The sequence below is a fragment of the Puntigrus tetrazona genome, chromosome 11 (genome assembly GCF_018831695.1).
Source record: "Puntigrus tetrazona isolate hp1 chromosome 11, ASM1883169v1, whole genome shotgun sequence".
Taxonomy (NCBI): domain Eukaryota; kingdom Metazoa; phylum Chordata; class Actinopteri; order Cypriniformes; family Cyprinidae; genus Puntigrus; species Puntigrus tetrazona.
The window spans coordinates 15,634,984-15,657,329 of NC_056709.1; the positions used below are offsets into that span (position 1 = coordinate 15,634,984).

The window sequence follows — 22,346 nt, forward strand, 5'->3', positions numbered from 1 at the left end:
TTTCTGTAATATCTAATATTTCTACTTTTTATATCTAAAGTTTTCTGTAATTTTTTTTCTTTTTTTCTGTAATATCTAAGTATTTCTACTTTTTGTTTTTTTCTGTAATATGTAAGTTTTCTACTTTTTTTTTTGTTACTTTTTTGTTTTTCTGTAATATCTTTTCTACTGTAATATCTTTACTTTTTTTTTTCTGTAATAAGTTTTCTACTTTTTTGTTTTTTTTTGTTTTTTCTGTAATATCTAATAGTTTTCTACTTTTTTTGTTTTTTTCTGTAATATCTAATATTTCTACTTTTGTTTTTTTCTGTAATATGTAAGTTTTCTACTTTTTTGTTTTTTTTTGTAATATTTTTTTTTTTTCAAATTTCTACTTTTTTGTTTTTCTACTTTTTTTTTTTTTTCTGTAATATCTAATGTAATATCTAATATTTACTTTTTGTGTTTTTTTCTGTAATATCTAAGTTTTCTACTTTTTTTGTTTTTTTCTGTAATATCTAATATTTTTCTACTTTTTTTTTTTTTTGTAATATCTAATAATTTATCTTTTCTACTTTTTTGTTTTTGTTTTTTTCTGTAATATCTAATATTTCTACTTTTTTTTTTTTTTTTCTGTAATATCTAAGTTTTCTACTTTTTTGTTTTTTCTGTAATATCTAATACTTTTTTGTTTTTTTCTGTAAGTATTTCTACTTTTTTGTTTTTTTTTTTTTTTTCTGTAATATCTAAGTTTTCTACTTTTTTTGTTTTTTTTAATATTTCTACTTTTTTGTTTTTCTGTAATAGTAAGTTTTCTACTTTTTTTTTTTTTCTAATATCTAATATTTAACTTTTTTTTGTTTTTTCTGTAATATCTAATTTTCTACTTTTTTGTTTTTTTCTGTAATATTTAAGTTTTCTACTAGAATTTTTTTTTTTGTTTTCTTTAATATCTAAGTAACATCTAAGTTTTCTACTTTTTTGTTTTTTTCTGTAATATCTAATATTTCTACTTTTTTTTTTCTGTAATATTTTTCTGTAATATCTAATATTTCTACTTTTTTGTTTTTTCTGTAATATCTAATATTTCTACTTTTTTGTTTTTTTTTTCTGTAATATCTAATTTTCTATACTATTTTTACTTTTTTTTTCTGTAATATCTAAGTTTTCTACTTTTTTTTTTTTCTGTAATTTTTTTCTCTGTCTACTTTCTACTTTTTGTTTTTTCTGTAATATCTAATATTTTACTTTTTTGTTTTTTTTCTGTAATACTTTTCTACTTTTTTGTTTTTTCTGTAATATCTAATATTTCTACTTTTTTTTTTTTTTTCTGTAATATCTAAGTTTTTTCTGTAATATCTAAATTTCTCTACTTTTTTTGTTTTTTCTGTAATATCTAATATTTCTACTTTTTTGTTTTTTTCTGTAATATCTAATATTTCTACTTTTTTTTGTTTTTTCTGTAATATCTAAGTTTTTATCTCTAATTTTCTACTTTTTTGTTTTTCTCTGTAATATCTAAGTTTTCTACTTTTTCTACTTTTTTTTTTTCTGTAATATCTAATATTTCTACTTTTTTTTTTTTTCTGTAATATCTAATTTTCTAGTTTTCTACTTTTTTTTTTTTTTTCTGTAATATCTAAGATTTTCTACTTTTTTTGTTTTTTTTCTGTAATATCTAATATTTCTACTTTTTGTTTTTTCTGTATCTAATTTTCTACTTCTTTTTTTTCTGTAAATATCTAATAAGTTTTCTACTTTTTTTTTTTTTCTGTAATATCTAATAAGTTTTCTACTTTTTTGTTTTTTCTGTAATATCTAATATTTCTACTTTTTTGTTTTTTTCTGTAATATCTAATATTTCTACTTTTTTTTTTTTTTCTGTAATATCTAAGTTTTCTACTTTTTTTTTTTTCTGTAATATCTAATATTTCTACTTTTTTTCTGTAATATATTTTTTTTTGTTTTTTCTGTAATATCTAATAATTCAACTTTTTTGTTTTTTCTGTAATATCTAAGTTTTCTACTTTTTTTTTTTTTCTGTAATATCTAAGTTTTCTACTTTTTTGTTTTTTTCTGTAATATCTAATATTTCTACTTTTTTGTTTTTTTTCTGTAATATCTAATTTCTACTTTTTTTTTTTTTTTCTGTATATAATATTTCTAGTTTTCTACTTTTTTTTTTTTTCTTTAATATCTAAGTTTTCTACTTTTTTTATTATCTAATATTTCTACTTTTTTGGGGTTTTTTTCTAATATCTAAGTTTTCTACTTTTTTTGTTTTTTTTTTTATGTAATATCTAAGTTTTCTACTTTTTTTTTTTTTTTTTGTTTTTCTTTTTTTTTTTCTGTAATATCTTTTTCTACTTTTTGTTTTTTTTCTGTAATATCTAAGTTTTCTACTTTTTTTGTTTCTCTTTTTTTTTTCTGTAATATCTAATATTTTACTTTTTGTTTTTTCTGTAATATGTAAGTTTTCTACTTTTTTTTTCTGTAATATCTAATATTTCTACTTTTTTTTTTTTTTCTGTAATATCTAATTTTCTACTTTTTTTTTTTCTACTTTTTTTTTTTTTCTGTAATATCTAATACTTTTTTTTTTTTTCTAATATTTCTACTTTTTTGTTTTTTTCTGTAATATCTAATATTTCTACTTTTTTTCTGTAATATCTAATATTTCTACTTTTTTTGTTTTTTTCTGTAATATAAGTTTTCTACTTTTTTTTTGTTTTTTTTTTTTTTCTGTAATATCTAATATTTTACTTTTTTTTTTTTTCTGTAATATCTAAGTTTTCTACTTTTTTTTTTTTTTCTGTAATATCTAATATTTCTACTTTTTTTTTTTTCTGTAATATCTAATATTTCTACTTTTTGTTTTTTTTTTTCTGTAATATCTAAGTTTTCTACTTTTTCTTTTTTTTCTTTAATATCTAAGTTTTCTACTACTTTTTGTTTTTTTCTAATATCTAAGTATTTCTACTTTTTTTGTTTTTTTCTAATATCTAAGTTTTCTACTTTTTTTTTTTTCTATAATATTTCTAAGTTTTCTACTTTTTACTTTTTTTCTGTAATATCTAAGTTTTCTACTTTTTTGTTTTTTTTTTTACTTTTTGTTTTTCTGTAATATGTAAGTTTTCTACTTTTTAAGTTTTTCTGTAATATGTAATATTTTTTTGTTTTTTTCTAATTTTCTACTTTTGTTTTTTCTCTACTTTTTACTTTTTTTTTTTGTAATATCTAATATTTCTACTTTTTTTTTGTTTTTTTCTGTAATATCTTCTTTAATATCTTTTATTTCTATAATATGTAAGTTTTCTACTTTTTTTCTTTTTTCTGTAATATCTAAGTTTTCTACTTTTTTCTTTTTTTTTTTCTACTTTTTTTCTGTAATATGTAAGTTTCTACTTTTTTTTTTTTTCTGTAATATCTAAGTTTTCTACTTTTTTGTTTTTCTGTAATATCTAAGTTTTCTACTTTTTTTGTAATATTTTCTGTAATATCTAATATTTCTGTTTTTTTTTTTTTTTTTTTCTGTAATATGTAAGTTTTCTACTTTTTTCTTTTTTCTGTAATATCTAAGTTTTCTACTTTTTTCTACTTTTTTTTTTTCTGTAATATCTAAGTTTTCTACTTTTTTTTTTTTTTCTGTAATATCTAAGTTTTCTACTTTTTGTTTTTTTCTGTTTTTAATATCTAAGTTTTCTACTTTTTTTTTTTTTTCTTTAATATCTAAGTTTTCTACTTTTTTTGTTTTTTTCTGTAATATCTAATATTTCTACTTTTTTTTTTTTCTGTAATATCTAATATTTCTACTTTTTTTTTTTCTGTAATATCTAAGTTTTCTACTTTTTTTTGTTTTTTTCTGTAATACTTTTTTTTTTTTCTGTAATAAGTTTTCTACTTTTTTGTTTTTTCTGTAATATCTAATATTTCTACTTTTTTGTTTTTTTCTGTATAATATGTAAGTTTTCTACTTTTTTCTTTTTTTTTTTTATCTATTTCTACTTTTTTTGTTTTTTCTGTAATATCTAATATTTCTATATCTAATATTTCTACTTTTTTTTTTTTCTGTAATATGTAATATTTCTACTTTTTGTTTTTTTTCTTTAATATCTAAGTTTTCTACTTTTTATTTTCTTTTTTGTTTTTTGTAATATCTGTAATATGTAAGTTTTCTACTTTTTTTTTTTTCTATAATAAGTTTTCTACTTTTTGTTTTTTTCTGTAATATCTAAGTTTTCTACTTTTTTTTTTTTTCTGTAATATCTAATATTTCTCTACTTTTTTGTTTTTTCTGTGATATGTAAGTTTTCTACTTTTTTTGTTTTTTCTGTAATATCTAATATTTCTACTTTTTTGTTTTTTTCTGTAATATCTAAGTTTTCTACTTTTTGTTTTTCTGTAATAAGTTTTCTACTTTTTTTTTTTTTTTTTTTTTCTGTAATATCTAAGTTTTCTACTACTTTTTTTTTTTTTTTCTGTAATAGTAAGTTTTCTTCTTTTTTTTTTTTTTTTTTCTACTTTTTGTTTTTTTCTGTAAGTTTCTCCCTTTTTTTCTAAGTTTTCTACTTTTTTTTTTTCTGTAATATCTAATATTTCTACTTTTTTTTCTAATTTTTTCTGTAATATGTAATATCTAATATTTCTACTTTTTTTTTTTTCTGTAATATCTAAGTTTTCTACTTTTAGTTTTTTTTTTTTGGGGTTTTTTTTCTGTAATATCTAATATTTCTACTTTTTGTTTTTTTTTTTTTCTACTTTTTTGTTTTTTTCTAATATGTAAGTTTTCTACTTTTTACTTTTTTTTTTTCTGTAATATCTAATATTTCTACTTTTTGTTTTTTTCTGTAATATCTATATTTTTTCTTTTTTTTTCTGTAATATTTCTATCTACTCTTCTATCTACTTCTACTATAAATGTATTATTCCAGAAAGTAGCGTATAAATCTTCGTTCATCTTCTTGGTTTCCACTGGTTTTCGGTTTCTTTCTTATGTCGTTCAAGGCTGGGTACGTGGCATCAGCTTTTTTCCAGGCTGCAATATAGACGAGATTTAACTCACGCTACCGATTCACGTTACAATATTTAATAAGCAAAGCGAAAGTACTGGACATGTATTGCTGGTTCTGTGCACCACTTACTACTCTCAGCGGTGGAGAAAGTGATCTCTCCAGTCTTCTCTGCCTCCGTTCTTCAAATAAAGCTCCACATCTGAGGCGTTCCTTTGCCTGCTCCCTGTGAAAGAGAAAAAGAAATAGGTTTTAAAGAGCCTGTACTGAACTGCTGATGATCACCCGTCAGCTTGTAGCTATGCATTCATTTATTTTACCTGGCTTTATTTTGTTTGCAAATCTGCTCTTGTAATTTGCAGAGGTCCTCAGGAGATCGTCTTCCATCAAATCAAGAAAGAAAGAAATACAGTCCTCGAAGTGGCACATCGTCATTAATGGATAAGCAGGACTGAAATCCTGCGAGTCATAGCTCTCCGTGACCTTCCCGAGCTCCTCACACAACTTTTCGTTCTCTGCCCGTTTCTGGTGAGACAGACAGAAAAGGATGAGCTTGAACGCTGACAGAGATCTACGCAGTCTCTTACTACATTCGGACGCTTACTCGGATTCTTCTGGAGACCCGTTTTTTATTTGCCATCTCCAGATTTGCTTTCACTTGATTATATTCCTTGTGCTTTTCTTGAATGCAGTCAGTAAGCCTCTGTATCTCCTCCTCCATGCGGACTCTATTCGTTTCACTGGACAAAAACAAACATACAAAGGAAAAACTCAGAGGGTCAGGCGCTGTTGCTGTGTCTTGGGTTTCCTCAGATTGGAGACTATTAAGAAATCAGTCTCACGGTTGGGCACAAGAAACTTACTACTTTTCCTTTTCGTCCCTGTTTTCCCGTAATAACTTCTTCTTTTCCTTTTTTTTGGACATCAATCTCTCATTCTCAAAGGATAACCGTTCAGAGTCCAGACGACGTTGTCTGTCCTCTTCCTCACGCGCTTTTGCGCTCGTGCGTCTTCTCTCCGCTGCATCTCTTCAATTTCTTTCATGTCTTGAACTTCACAGATTTTTCTGTAACGGAGATGGTTATAAATAATAGTATGTGAAGCAGCATCTTCGCTTTCGGGACGTGCAGGAATAATTGTGCATACTAACATGACGGTGCTTACCTTTGAAGAGCTTTTTCCTTTTTTTCTAATTTGAGCCTCTTCTCTAGTAATTCCTGATCCCTGAAACACGACCGTGTGAGTATAAGCTCCTGGCAATTGAAACTGCTTCATTTACAAGGACCACAAAAGCGTGGCTTCTAGATTTAAAAGTGACAACTAAATACTTTTTCTGGTGCTCCAAGGGATTTGCGGCTTTGTAGGAGACCCAGAAATCTTCAATCTCCATTTGGGACATTTCTCTTTCCTCCGCAGAATATTGTTGAGCTCTAGTACTCCGAATCCTTTTGTTTTCTTCTGTAAAAAACTGAGACTAGAACAGAAAAAAGAAATTAGGAGAGTACAGACACACAATCCACATCCACACAAGAGCAGTGGATATTTCACTACGTGTACAATTTAAAAGATTAATCACACTCAAAAGAAAGGTTTTTGTGTTCCATGTGCGTACATAGGCTAGAAAATATAAGAATGTGAATACACTGACAGCGCTAACACAAATAAAGTACACGTTAAGTTGATATGGAATAATCAAAACATGCAAAATTAGCTTACGTTCAAGCGAGCAGCTTTTCTAATATCCTCGTTGTACTTCGAGATGCTTTGACACTTGGTCTTTTGCACACTGAGTTGCGGAAGGATGGTTTTGCTTCGGGGTCCTGATGCGGGGCGTTTCTGTCGTCCCTCTCTAAGGAACTGCCTGACTTCTTCCCCCGTTTTGTCCTCCCTGCATCGGAAACCAAACAACTGAAACTTTTCTTCAGCACTGAGGCTGGATCCGTTCACCTTCTTCTTAGGCGGTGGATGTGGACGAAGTCCTGCGTAAGGTCACATTTATTTCATGTTAGCACTCATGAAGGAACATGTGTCTACTTCATACTGCAATCAAACTTAGAAAACGGGTTTGAGCTTGTTTTTTAACAGCTCACCTCCGGCAGGGGAAGCTCCGTGGATGGGGGGAAGCTTCACAGTCTGCATTGGGCTGGAGATTGGGGTGATTTTGCTCATCTTAATGGTGTGCTGTTGAGCTCTCGCACAGGTTTGGAGCCTGAGCTTGTGGAATTCGTTGCAGTTAATTTTCAGGTTAAAAGGGCTGAAAAGTACAACTGTATGATCTGAAATAGATACGGCTGCAGGCTGAAGGCTAATGCAGATTCACAATCAGGCGCTGATCTGGAATCTAACGTTGATCAAAAGCCAACAGACGCGAAATCAAACAGGTTTCTCTGATCAGGCCGAGAAGTTCTAAAAGCCATCGGTGCAGTGACGTCACAATCAGAACGAAGTCACGCGCCACGGATCGTTGGATTCGAAATAGAATTCTTTTCGTTTTGTTTCAAAAGTTTAAGCAGCTCGTGTATATAGGCAGCCCAGGAGAGTCCAGAATCAAAATAACCCACTTGTAAAAATATATTAATCTTCTGCGTCTGCGCTCGTGCAAATACAGAGGATAGGGACCGAATCGTGTCTGAGGAAATACTGAGCACATGTTGGCTCTGCTTGATAAGTGATGAGCGTGACAGCGGAACTGTCTTGTATTCTTGTTTCATAAAACCTTTTTAATAAAAAAGTAATTCAAAAGCCCACCTGTTGATCGTTTTGCTCGCAATTCCGGGAACCACTGTAAAAACATCAAAGTTCTGTTGGTTTGTTCGGGCACGTGTATTAATCACGCAGAGATTACCCAACCACGTTAGTTATTAGTTTATAAAGTATATATGTCGAATCTCTCGTCAGCATGATATTTCTCAATGCCAAATCAATTTATAAATCATACCTAGGTCGATCGTGTGAGCCTGATTCCAGACTGCTTCAGCACACGCCCGGTAATGCTAATACTCCAGTACTGAGCGTCAAACAGGCCTGTGTCGATTCAGTGAAGCCTTTTAAATGCTTTTTATGTGAAAAGGAAAATATGACACTACAAGGATATCATTTTAAAGAGCAAAAGAATAAAAATGGCCAATGATTATTATAATATCTACAATAACTCAATTGTGCGTTATTCAGTAAATGCAGATAGCAACACCTACTTTGTTTTACGTAACAAAAGTGCCCTTTTTTCAGGGTTTGGTGAATATAAATATCCAGAGATCCGCATTAAATTAAAATTAAATTGATCAAAAGTGATGATAAAGACTTTATAATGAATTAAGAATTTATAATTATACAAAATATTTTTAGTTTTAGATAAATGCTGTTCTTTAGAACTTACCATTCATCAAAGAGACCTGACAGCAATTTTACTTAACTGTGGCAATATAATACTAATAACAAATGCTTTTGAGCAGCAAATAAGAATATTTGTTGTGATCTGCCTTGCCTCAATGTCATGTGTTAATGTAAGGCATTAAAGGCATTTTTTGGGTGAACTGTTCCTTTAAGACAAACACCTAGTCTTTCTGGTTTAGTTTGGGAACCCAAAGGACCTTAAATGCACATTCGAAGTGTTTCAGAAAATCGTGACGGAACTGGATACCACCAAACTGTCTCCAAGCCCAAGCGTTGAAAATGAAGATGCTTCAGTGATTTGTTAACAGATATTTCCTCCTTCAAAGCCAGCTGAACGTAGTTGGTCTTTGTGACCAGTTATTTTATGCAGAAGGTTTGTTTTATACAGCTGTGTTACTAAAATAAAGCTTACACAGAAAAGTGTGGTGCAAACACGCTCAATTTTATTTTGTTGATTTTCAGTAGATGTTGTTGATTTTATTATTTCCTGGCAACCAACCATTCTCAGTTGAAACTCATTTTTTCCTGTCACTCTGTATGTTAGTGTAATATAAGCAGTGCTGTTAACAACATTTTCTCTTGAGGAAACATATCTGTAGCACTATAGCTAATGTTTAGCACTTTTTTGCAGTTTTTGTTATTCTCAAAATATGCTCTGAAGCATTAAAACAGTTGTAAAACAAGTTGGTTCTTTTGTGTGTGTGGTTAGATTTTGTTGTAGCGTATCGTGAATTAGGGAGGAAAAAGAAATATATAATATGTATTAAAATACATTGGGTTTATTAATAAAACAAATTGTAAATATGATGCATTTAAACTAAATTGGGTTAATTATGTAATAATACATAATGTTCTTATGAATTTAAAACAAACTGAATTTATTGGTACTGTTACTTAAATCTTAAAATAGAAAAAGGAAAGAAAGATAAACATAGCATTACACTGATCTTACAGCTCTGGCAGTTTTTTACTTTCAGCAATTTTTAAAATCACCAATACATTTTTATGTTTCGACATACCATTTTTCTTTCTGCAAGTAGTTTGCTAATCGCCATAAACTAGTTTTCTCATTATGTATAATGTATCTATACTAAATCTAATTTGTTTTGGGGCAACATGTAACGAAAAAAAAAAAAGGACTGGAGTAATAATGGACAATATTTTCATAATAATATAATTTTTTTAAATACAATAATAAGTGAGCATTTCTTTCTCTATTCCTTTGTTCTCCCAAAACGCCTGCATATATGAGGACATGTATGAAATCAACTTCCTGTGTCATTATAGAAAGTCATATTTTGATTCGAAAACCCAGAACATTTTTCTGATGTTGATTTATGACACACTAGCTATTTCAAAATTAGATTAAAGTGATTTGAATGTGAGTGTAGTGTAGTTTCTCGGCGCTAGAGGGCGCAGCGAGCGGCAGGTTGAGCAGCAGGTTGAGTCTCTCGGGTTCTCGCCGGGTGCGGTGGCGGCGCCTGTAATCCAAGCTACTGGGAGGCTGAGGCTGGCGGATCGCTTGAGCTCAGGGCTTCTGGGCTGCCGTGGACTATGTCGATCGGGAGTCCGCGCTAAGTTCGGTATCGATATGGTGCTCCTGGGGGAGCTCGGGACCGCCAGGTCGTCTAAGGAGGGGTGAACCGGCCCAGGTCGGAGACGGAGCAGGTCAAAGCCCCGTGTCGATCAGTAGTGGGATCGCTCCTGAGAATAGACACTGCAGCTCAGCCTGAGCGACACAGAGAGACCCAGACTTTTTGCGCTTGTTTCTGCACCATTTAGAGATGAACGATACGATTAAGTAGTCAGTGATCATGACATCGTTTCACTCTCATCAACTCCAGATAATGGCGTTGTCTTGCTTTTTCTAGATGTGGAACCTGTTTAATTAAAGAGAGTGTTTGTTAACATCAGGGACGCTGCTGTATGTCATGATTGCTACCATGTCGCCTCTCTCTGGAAGACACGTGATATTTCTGTTCGTGTGCAGCGTCTGTGTTTCTTGACCAGACGGAGGCGCTGTTTCACTTTAAATCATAAATATTTTCAGCATAGTAAAACATTTTCAAATATCTCTTGACTATCTCTTGTGTCTACACACTTAATCGCTATTCATTAGAATTCAGTCGTATGTAATGTATGTGACACGACTCAATTACATATAAGAGAAAGAACTGATCAAACTAATATAATTACATTTAACAGCAGCGTAGAAAACAATCCTGAAAGAGATTTCCTCCTAAACTGGGCACAATATTCATCAGCATCAGGCCGTCAGTGTTAGTGAAAGATACGAGGCCCTGGAGAGAAACAGGAGAAGGATGGAGAGTGTTTATGTGGGGCCCGAGAGAAAGAGGAACAGGACGGTCTTGAGAACTTGTCCTCTGCTAACGTCTTGGATCCAGGTCAAGGTCAGCAAGAACAATCAGGAGCGTCCCACAAGGTGGACATGAAAACTGAGGGTTGGTTACTGCCATAATCTCAAACATTAAAACTGAATTTAAGGGCTCCTCTCGCTTTTTTTTTAAAGTTTTTAACGCATCCTTCACACAAAAAAATTTATGTACACATTTTTAATTAATCACATTTTAATCTCCACAGTACAGCTGCTTTTGGATTTGTCTCATTTTTTTGCAGATTGCATAACTGTTTCTGTCCCGTTCCTGTTTAATGCTGTGAAGCTGCTTTTAAACAGTCTGCATATAAAGTGCTATAATTTGTGCTGACTTTAAGATGTGCAGGTCATTGCATCATTTTCTTACTGCAACATGAGCCTTGAGCGGTATACACAAAAACTCAATTATGGCTTTTAAATATGTTTAAAATTTTTAATTTCTGTTTGAAAATGATTACGACTGAAAAGTCATTTATTCAACGTGAGCAAATTATTATTTCCCTACATTTATTACATGACTTTTAAAAATTCATACTATAAGAAATTACTACGCAAATGTTTTTTTTCTTTTTTTAAATCATATATATATATATATATATATATATATATATATATATATATATATATATATATATATATATATATGTGTGTGTGTGTGTGTGTGTGTGTGTGTGTGTGTGTATTATGCACTTTTCAATCCAACAATGTTTTAATGCATCAATCCTTCACAACAAAAATGATGACAAAAACATTTAAATAAAAATCTATTCCTCTCAGTATAGCATCCAGGACACAATGCTGTGATTTTATTATGTAGTTTAGGTACATCTGTCTGATTTTAGTGCATCTTCAGAGCTTGGATCTCCGCTGCTTGTTGTCTTTAGTTTCACCTGCTTTTGTTCTTCACCAAAAGCTTTCATAAGTTGAAACTGTTTTCGAATCTGAAGGGAAAATTAAAAAAAGAAAAATCACCATGAGTTGCATTTAATCACACATTGCCATTTAATGCCATTTTATTACTTTACCGCATTTCACTTTAAACACCGTATCATCAACAAATGAATCAGGGATGCCAGAAGTGTTTCTCATTATTCACCAGCTGCAGCTGCTTGAAGGGGTCCTCAACAGCTTCAGACTCTTTCCAGTAAGGTGCGATCATTTGATACATCGAACGAATCCCGGCCTTTATCTGAGCGTTCAGGACCTCGTCTTCATGTTCAGTGGTGAGCTCTTCCTCTAGTTTCAGTTTCTGTGGAACAGCTGTGATCTTTAAAGGCCGTAGCCTACAGAAGGAGGTCTTTTTTTGTGTCTAACGCTCTAAACGTGTGAATGTTTTTACCAATCTTTCTGTTTCTGCTGTGATGTCTTCCAGCTCTGTCTTCTTCTGCCTCAGCTCTTCGGAGAGGTGCAGGATACGAGTCTTCTCCTCCTTTATGTCCTTCTGCAGTTCCAGATTTGAGCGATCGATTTCTTTCAGTTCAGCTTTAAGTCGTAGGTTTTCGTCTCTCAGGTACTCTGCTCTACGGCATTCACGGCGTCGATCGGCGTCCTCAAACTCAATAAGAAACAAAAGAAAACATTAAAACACGACTCGGTGTCTTTCTTTTTACTCCACCTGTCTCGTTCATCAGAAAACTGAAAACAGCCTGACGCTTTCTCTGAGTAGTTTCAGTATTTGTCCCCTTTCCAGACAAAAAAAGGAGCTATTAATACTAGGACTACCTTTCCAGGCATCTTTGCACTGCTCTCCCGGTTTAGTTTGGCCTGCCGTCTACGCCGGTGCTCTTCTTGTCTTTCTTCGAGCAGGCCTTCATACCGTTTCGTCAGTTCTTCAATGCTCTTTTCTAGCTTTTCGATTTTTTCTTCCTCTTCCTTTGCATGTTGGATGGCTTGCAGCTTTTGGGCCTGATTTTCCTTTAGTGAAAGAAAGAGGAATACGAGGTTAGCAGTCATGTTTAACTCACTTTACTCGTTATCCATGCAGTGTTTCAGAGTCTAGTCTTACTTGCAGCTCCTTAGCAGTATCCCGTTTTAACTGCCTCAGTTCCTCCTTTTCTTTTGACACCTTTTCGGCTCTTTCTCGCAAACGCTCCCGCTTCCCCTGCAACTCCTGACAAGAACCTAAAACACTACAGTCATTTAAAGTAGAACAGCTAAAATATTTCTTTCTTTCTTTCATGCAAGCACCTTTTCCTGCTCTTCCAGGGCTATGGTCGCTCTCCTGTTCTCCTCGATGTCCTCCGCGAGAAGCATCGAGCTCGTCTTTTCCTCCGACTCTTTCTCCAAATCCTCGATAGTCCTGAAAGATTCAGTATAAATCGCTGAATACACGAAGAGCTACATTTCAACGACTTCGATGAAACTCTATAGTCGACGACGCATTAATGCTCCTGATAAAAACTCTGCTTGTGGTGTAATGTACTACTTACGAGGCGAGCTGCTCGTCAAAAACCGACCGATAGTACTCTTCCGCGTTGAAACTCATCTTTTTTTTTATCTCCGCACACCGTGGACAAACTTTCTGCGAGTGTTTTATAACATTTAAAAAATGCGCTGTGGCGTTTGTTGTGTTTATGGTTAATTTTGTTGACGTGATGTTGCCTGGAGACTAGTTTTATTTGTTTATATGAAATGCAATAGCAACAAATGCAACTTAATAAAGCATTTTTGTCACATTAAGAAAAGCACTTGACAGTAAAACATAGTTTTGCTGGAAACGTTCCTTCTAATAAATTCTACTTTTTTTGGGGCTAATACCTATCGACTAATATCTAAGATTACACGGACGCATCGCTTTTTTACTAGATGCCTGGAATCCTGTCCTCTGATTGGCTCCGGCTCTCACCGATGAGACTCTTTATTGGTCCAGGACCGAACAGGATGAGTGAAGCTCCTGTACGACAATAAATAAATACGTAAATATATGGAAAGTAAATAAATACATCCGCATGCATTTTGCATATATTAGGCTATATTTTGTAAATAATAAAAAGAGTACACACTGGTACAAACAGTCTCTGGTCATTTTAAACTCTTCCATTGTAAAGATTTTTATATTTTTGAAAGAAGTCACCAAAGCAGAAAATAGTTTTTTTTTTCCCTTTTCTATATGACTACGTTTTAAGTAAGATATAATGTTTTTTTCTGTGAGTTTGCAGCATGATTACTCCACTGACTTGTGGAAAATGTGCCAAATATGTTTTAAAACGACGTTCTGTTTCTCGGCGCTAGAGGGCGCAGCGAGCGGCAGGTTGAGCAGCAGGTTGAGTCTCTCGGGTTCTCGCCGGGTGCGGTGGCGGCGCCTGTAATCCAAGCTACTGGGAGGCTGAGGCTGGCGGATCGCTTGAGCTCAGGGCTTCTGGGCTGCAGTGGACTATGTCGATCGGGAGTCCGCGCTAAGTTCGGTATCGATATGGTGCTCCTGGGGGAGCTCGGGACCGCCAGGTCGTCTAAGGAGGGGTGAACCGGCCCAGGTCGGAGACGGAGCAGGTCAAAGCCCCCGTGTCGATCAGTAGTGGGATCGCTCCTGAGAATAGACACTGCAGCTCAGCCTGAGCGACACAGAGAGACCCAGACTTTTTGCGCTTGTTTCTGCAGGATGACGGTCAAAGATTTACAGATTAATAAAAAGGTTGAGAATGAAATGATAATAAAACTTCATAGAATGGCATCCTCTCACTTTCAAACTGTTGACCTTTTTAATGAAATCAATGGTGTTCTTTTCAGCAGCTCTATTTAGGACATGTCGTGTCAAATGGTTGGTGCTCCAGCGCCTCTCTCTGGAAGATTTGTGATATTGGGTTCTTATGAAGCGCCTGCATTCCTCGACCAGACGGAGGCGCTGTTTCACTTTAAATCAGAAATGTGTTAAAGATTGACTGTAAAACGAGTGAAACATCTCTTGTCTGGAAACTGAATCTTCGTTAATTATATTCAGTCGTATATGGTTTTCACTGGGCATTTAAATGATTTTAGAAAAAGGAAATATCAAACTAATACAGTTAAATACATTTACATTTAGTCATTTTGCAGGCGCTTTTAAAACATTAAATAAAACATTAGTGTAAAAACATTCCTGGAAAATACTTGCCTAACACTGTAGGCTACTTGGTTGAAAAATATTTAAGTACAAAAAACTTTACAACAACAACAACACAAAATGATAAATAATATAATCTATAGTTATCAATTACAAAATTAGACCATAATAGCCATTTTGATTTTTTTTTTTAGCTGATGTTAACTGGCTATCTAACTAGCTAACTGATGCTAACTTAAGGTAATTAAAGAAAATAAAAGCAAAATATTTATTCAATTAGTTATATTACGTTTGATGAAAAAAATCAAAGATGTTCAGAACAGAATGACGACAGTAATTTCTCGCTGGGGGTGTTTACCCCACTGACTATCTCTGAGAAAAAACATGATGTCCTTCTGTAAATATATTTGTATTAAATAACACGCACACGTTATCTGCAGGCCTTACTGTTAACTTTGATGTTCTACAAAACTAAAATGCTTTTTATAAATGCTGAAATTGAGATATTTGTTTTCTGAAATCCATTTAGTCTTCGTATAAGCGTCATGGGGAAAACGTCTACCACATCACTCTTTTCAACAGTCCATGCAGAAAAATGATCTTGATTTGCCAAACTAAACACTTTAAGAGTTACAGTCTCTCAAAAGAAAGAGTCAGTGCTGATGTCAACGTGAAACATTAGCATATTGCCCACTTATTGGTCTTTTCTGTTGGTCTGAACTAAAATGCATCTTCATTCTTTGGCACTATGACGCTTTTGGAGCGATAAAAGCTCACAAACACTGCTTTAAATGTAAAACTGCTTTTAGATGTATTGAAGTGAATTAAACAGTAGATTTACAGAAAATTTTCAATCAAAAGCAGCCTATGTACAAATCTCTGGAGATTTAAATTTTGTAAATGTATTAACACATATTTGAAAATACACTAAAGATGTAAGCTTTACATGTTTTTCTGTTCGCTGGTTAATGTGAGTGTAGTGTAGTTTCTCGGCGCTAGAGGGCGCAGCGAGCGGCAGGTTGAGCAGCAGGTTGAGTCTCTCGGGTTCTCGCCGGGTGCGGTGGCGGCGCCTGTAATCCAAGCTACTGGGAGGCTGAGGCTGGCGGATCGCTTGAGCTCAGGGCTTCTGGGCTGCCGTGGACTATGTCGATCGGGAGTCCGCGCTAAGTTCGGTATCGATATGGTGCTCCTGGGGGAGCTCGGGACCGCCAGGTCGTCTAAGGAGGGGTGAACCGGCCCAGGTCGGAGACGGAGCAGGTCAAAGCCCCCGTGTCGATCAGTAGTGGGATCGCTCCTGAGAATAGACACTGCAGCTCAGCCTGAGCGACACAGAGAGACCCAGACTTTTTCATTAAATAATTTCCAGGCTAACTAACGTGTCAGTGCGTCCTTCATAAATGTAACACTTCTGAAAATACAACAAAGATATTTAAAAACAATCACCATGCAGTACCAGTAAAGACCACAAGGGGGAACTCTGGACCGGAAATAATTTGGTCACAGGCCTGTTATAAAATGCCAAACTAAATTTTATGTTAACAGTGCAGCTATTTTCTAACTGCGAAGTAATCCTCATGAAGTTCATCATGATCACTTTTGTTTGGTTTCAGAATAACGTGATTTCCACTTTTAATTAAAACCCTACATTTGTTTTGAGTTTGTTATTTATTACAGTAGCGATTCTTGAAATGGTTCAGAATTAATTCAAGATACCATATATGACACCACAGGTCAGAGTTCAGAATATGAGCTCTAGAAAGAAGGTCGTCCACCAATCAAAGCCGAGTGTTTCCTCGGCTGCTGAGGCGTCTGTTCTAGTAATTATCCCCACAGGACTTCAGCGCCTATGAGAGTCAGGCATGACCCCAGGGCAAAGTTCAAAGGAGACCTCTTGTCCTGGTAAAAGCGAAACGTTCTCCAGAGGGTGGCAGCACCCGCTGAAGCCTCCTGTGGAGAGATATGGGGGCGTGACACGAAAACGACACCCGATTCAGGATAGAGCTTGCCGCTTTGCTAGCTGTCAGTCATGATATGTGACAACCTAAAGCCTTGTAGCCTTTAAATCGTTTTTAGATCAGATCAATATCAGTGTGTGAAACTCTTTCTGATGTGGGAGCTTGAGCAGCTTTCTCTGCTACAGCCCCCAACAGGAAGTGGTACAGTGAGAGGTGTAGGATGACTTCCTGTGGAAATGGATCTCTCTTCTAATCGAATAAGATATGCTGAGCCTCGGCCTCTATCTGAACCACCTGTCAATGAAGCTAGACGGCCTCTCTTCCTGTTTATCAGCAGAGAAAGTACTCTGTGGTTCTTAACTGCTTTCGCCTCAGGACCAAGATTTAGCTCTGCAGTACAGAGCGGCAAATCAACACCGTATCAGAATGCATTTATTATATGTATTATATTTTGATTATTATATAACAATAATAATAATCTTGTTGTTGGTTTCCAAATGTTTATTTTATGATGGCTTCTTGCTCTAAACAGCCAATAAATGAACTGCATGCATTTTGCATAATGTAGTAAATAAATTATATGATGTTAATATAATAATAAAAAAATAAAAAAAAAATTATTATTATTAGTATACTATTATCATTTTACTATATATAATTTTATTTCTACCAAAAATGTGGGGAGAATCTATAAATATATAATAATAATTATTATTGTTATAATTATTACTATTATTATTTAAAGAAAAAAACATATTGAAAGCAATATAATTCTATCAAAATGTTTGTGTGGAGGATTTATAAATATATCAATTATATAATAATAATAATTATTATTTGTCTCTTATGTTTGTTATATTATTATTATTATTATTATTATTATTATTATTATTATTATTATTATTATTATTATTATAATTGGTCTCCTAATTTGATGGTTTTATGTTCTTAGAAGTCAATACTTCCCTTTACGAAGCCTTAAAATTCCTTATGTTTCCTTTTGCAAACATTTGTACATGTTCGTGCAAAGAAACACATGTAACCCATACAATCTCTGCTCATGACTGCCTAATGTTTTCTAACACACACATAGAACGAGGAGATCAGTCTTATGATCCTCAAAAAGCACAACGTGGAGGAGAAACAGCGAGAAACATGGGATACGCGGCACGTGAAAACAGCAACACTGACCCTTCACCTAGAACAGCGCTTCCTTTTCCAGCGTCTTCTCTCAGCTCTCAAGCAGTGATCCGATACAGCTGTAAGACAGCAATCCGTCTCTGCTAAAACGTGAGAAACCAACGCGTTCACAACCACAGACTTCACCCAGAAGGGTTCATCTCCTTCTCCAACAGAGATTACGAGTTTAAGCACGCAAAATCGATCTAGCATTAGCACATGCAAGAATGTGTTACAAGCAATCAGAAAGCCCTGGCGGGGGGAGAGTAAGTGGCAGATATCATACAACAGTTAGCATGAGAAAAAGGGGGGATGGTGTGATTGAATGAGAGAAGATGGGAATGGTTGTAAAAACCAGACCTCTTCACTGGTATGCCAGTAATGCACCATAACCCCCCCCCATCCCAAACACACACTCCCTTTCTCTTAAACACAAATGCGGCCCCCCCCAATCCAGCGAGGGGGTCCATTCTCTGGAATCTCAGACCCCTCGGCCCCCTTGGCCATAAATGCCTCCAGCTTCTCCGACCACCCACCCTTCTCCTGCAGGACAGGATCCCGTTACAGCTCTTTCCCCTCTGGCCAGCTGGAGATAAGACTTAAGACTACAACTAAAGATTGCAGATCAAGCCCTAAACTGGCTCAATATGCGAGCGAGCTTGCATTCTGCGATCATGTTACCGCTGCATTAGAGTGTGGGCCTCTCGAGCGGATAGAAACGTTGCGCAGCTCGCCTCCGTGGAGCTAACGGAGCCGCTCGGGATCACAACCGCATTTTCGCAGTTCGCCAATGTGGAAGTGATCGGAATGTGAGTCATTTGGGCAATATGTGGAGAATTTCGGCATGGCCGTGCGGTGGAGGATGTGTGTTTTGATGGTGGTGGTGGCTGGGGGCGGTGGAGGGTGGGGGTCATTCCTGGAATGCTGAGAGTAAAAGTTCATAGATCAGATTACAGGAAGGAAACCACAGGGAAAAAAACACTGAGAGGAAAGAGGCATCAAACTGCCTTCTGGTTTTTAAGCTGGTGGAAATGCAGTAAAATGCATCAACTTGACGTTTATTTTTGTTATGTGAAGGCCATGTTATTGCAGTTCTCTATTTTTGCTACTTTCAATATAAACATATTCTAAATAAAAATATTACATAAAATATATATATATATATATATATATATATATATATATATATATATATATATATATATATATATACATATTATTTTGCTATTTTTAAAATATCTTTACCCTATTTTTATCCTTTATCCTTATCCATAATAAGTGAATTAAACTTCCCAAACATTAATATAAACAGAGTATAAATTAAAAAGAAAAGAATAATTTATATTATATATATATATATATATATATATATATATATATATATATATATATATATATATATATATATAGATATTAAAAATAAATTATTTATCTGACTATCTATCTGTACAATACAATATTAGAAATTCAGGAAATTGTCTTGGAATCTATATTATTTTTGCTATTTTAAATGTCTTTCATAATATTACCCTATTATCTTTTATTCTTAAAAATCACAAAAAATTTTTATTACCTTTCAAACAATGTCAATAGTTATTGTTTAAAGAATTTATAATAACATTTCCACAAGTTTTGACTCATGTGATGACCATCGCCACCAAACAGAAGTCATTAACAAGCTTGCGATGACATTTGAGATGATAATATAAAAAGTTTTGTATGCATAATTTCAGAAAAAAAAAAATCAAAATGGTGAAAACTGTGTATATTTAATATTTATTTAAGTGCAGCGAAGAGTCAGGCAATTTAAGTGCAGCAAAGTTTAAGACATTTCCATCACGGAATGTTCTTAAACATGATTACGTGCAACGCGTTTTTAAAATAGACTAATTAAATTGAGGTCAGAAGTGCCCATAGTTGCCTGAATATTCCTGAATACAGAGCGTTTCTTTTTTTACGACTAATAATACTCTTTCCCAAGCTGCATACAACACCAGATTCCTCTTTTCCTTCCAAGCCAGCACAGTTTGTGTGGTTTGACCGGGTCTTTGGAGCAGTAAAAAAGGGATATCAGCGGTGACTGGGCTCCATTTGGCCAATAAGTGAACCGTGTTCAGGAGCCTCCCAGTAGGTGATCGCAGAGGGCCTGAGGGAAGAGGAAGCTCCTCTGGGAACAAGAGAACAGCACATCCCATCTATTATTCAGCAATGGGGTTTGAGATGACGCGGGGCCAGAGCTTACAGTGAAATATACACTTTCCTTCTGCTCCTAAAATAGATGCAGTTCAGGTTTTGCTGACCGCTACAATCTAAAAACACAATGTGCAATTGAATGAAAATAAATATATTTCTGGAGACGCCTTGTGCATGATTTTCTTCCAAAAACATATGCTGATACGAATGCCTCTGTGCCTTTAACAATCCAGACTTTGTTATTGCCAAGACATATTTTAAGTTCCCATTCCCCATTTATGAGAAGCAAATGAGTCAGGCCTATGATGTATGTTAAATTGCTTTCAGCTGAGTACAACCGTTTCCTTTAGGACTTTAACATGGCGGTTGTAAAAGCATCCAGTACTCTTGGCTCAATACGCCTAAACAGGCTTTACTGTTACAAGCTCGCCTGGCTCAGATCAGTCATTAAAATTCATGCATGTTTAATGCAGCAGAATTGCTGTAGATCAATCGCTTTCGGAGAAACTCCAAACCGCAGTGTTTTATCAAAAAAAAAGAGAGAGAGAGAGAGAAGTAGATCCAGCATTTCCAGGCAAGGCCTCTGAACACGAGCCAACAGAGATGTGCCATAAATGTGCAGCGTGTGGTCGCACAGTTCTCCATATCAGGATTTGGCCCTGCAAATGGATCGTTTTCTCAGACTGAATAATTAAAGAGGCAATGCAAGAACATCCCCACCGTCGGATATAAGCTATTTACCCCCCTTTGTGAAAAATGATCCACCCCATCAGACATAAAGCACCTCCAGCTGATGCTGAACATCCTGAATTCAGTTTGTCTTTGAAACACTTTCTACAAACGCTATCTTCATTCTTGAGACACATATCTGCGGATTTTGCTGATGCTCGTTAATGTAGGCTTGTGTAGGAGATGTTCAGTTCTGTGACATTTGATGGCGGTCGAGTGTGTTAACCGAAGTGTTCGCGATTTTGGCTCTTGACAGAAAGCTGTGACCGACTGATGAACTAGATTATGTAAAATATGCAGAGTAACCTGACAGCTGCACTGCAGTAATGAGAGGAAAAAACTTGGGGTCGTTTGGCTTTATGCAGCAGAACTGGTCGTGAGGTTACAGCAAACAAAGTGAAATTTTAAACTTCATGAAATAAACAATATAATTTAGCTCTGATTAAAGGCCCTTTCAAAGCCAAGAATGACGACTGCAAAAATGACTATTAGCGAGCTCGACATAGCAGGATTGATTATGATTGTCAATTTTTTTTTTTTTTTTTGAAAGTGATTTCATCGATATCACTTCCTTGGCCTTTATCATTATAACTGTGTGGCTATTCTTTAATACTTAGAACAGTTTTTAGAACTATATCTTTATCGTTATCCTAGGCAGAAAAAGAGAAACATTAGTTATTAGTAAAAAGCCGAATAACTTGAATACATTAAATCGTTACTCCAACCCTAAATGAAATGTTTGTCTTCAGAACACAGATATTTTGGATGAAAACTGGAAGGCTTGTGACTGTCCACTGTCATGGTCCAGAACAGTGAAAAGACATCATCAGAATAGTGCCATCAGTGGTTCAACCGTAATATTATAAAGCGATGAGAATATTTTTCATACGGAAACAAAAATAGAGATTTTATTCAACAAATTTTGCACCGTCAGCCACAACATACAAATGCATTGTATACGTTCAGATCAAAGCATAAACATACTGAGAAGATGTATGCTTGTGTCACAGTTAACTCAGAACAGCATACGCTATTTTCGTGCAGTGATACTCTCCAAAGTGGAAATACCTTCTTTAAAATACATAATATAACTTTTAAAGATGCACTCAGGACACTCATGTGTAACAGATGTCTCTTTAGCAGTGACAGTGGATGAACTATAAATCAGCAGTCAGCCATGGTTTATTCCTCAGATTCTTTGTGTCTAATAGCATGGGTGTTTACCAAATAGTTGTGTCTTTTGACACTTTCTGTTTCCTGAACACAATATAGGTCTAAGCATTGCTTTTTCAAGTGCACTTGAAAAAATACATTTTAATTTTTTTAATATATTATAAAAATAAATCTGGCAGTGTGTAACCTACATTTGTGCTTTCAGTTTGCATGGAAATCTTATACAGTATTAGATTTAAATCAGTGATTGTGCATTGTATCTGTCCAACATGTCGGTGCGCAAATGAGTGGTCTAAACATGT

At 34.1% G+C, this 22,346-nt stretch overlaps 1 protein-coding gene across 1 annotated transcript; it reads right to left on the reverse strand.

Moving 5' to 3' along the window:
* Positions 1–11,577: 11,577 nt before the first annotated feature.
* On the reverse strand, positions 11,578–13,362 carry LOC122353685 (trichohyalin-like). Its single transcript, XM_043251558.1, has 7 exons — positions 13,206–13,362; positions 12,964–13,075; positions 12,782–12,886; positions 12,499–12,690; positions 12,116–12,331; positions 11,873–12,025; positions 11,578–11,717 (listed from the first exon to the last, which is right to left on the reverse strand). The coding sequence occupies exons 1-7, from the start codon at positions 13,259–13,261 to the stop codon at positions 11,595–11,597; spliced, it is 957 nt and encodes a 318-aa protein (XP_043107493.1). The 5' UTR covers positions 13,262–13,362; the 3' UTR covers positions 11,578–11,594.
* Between the last annotated feature and the right edge of the window lie 8,984 nt (positions 13,363–22,346).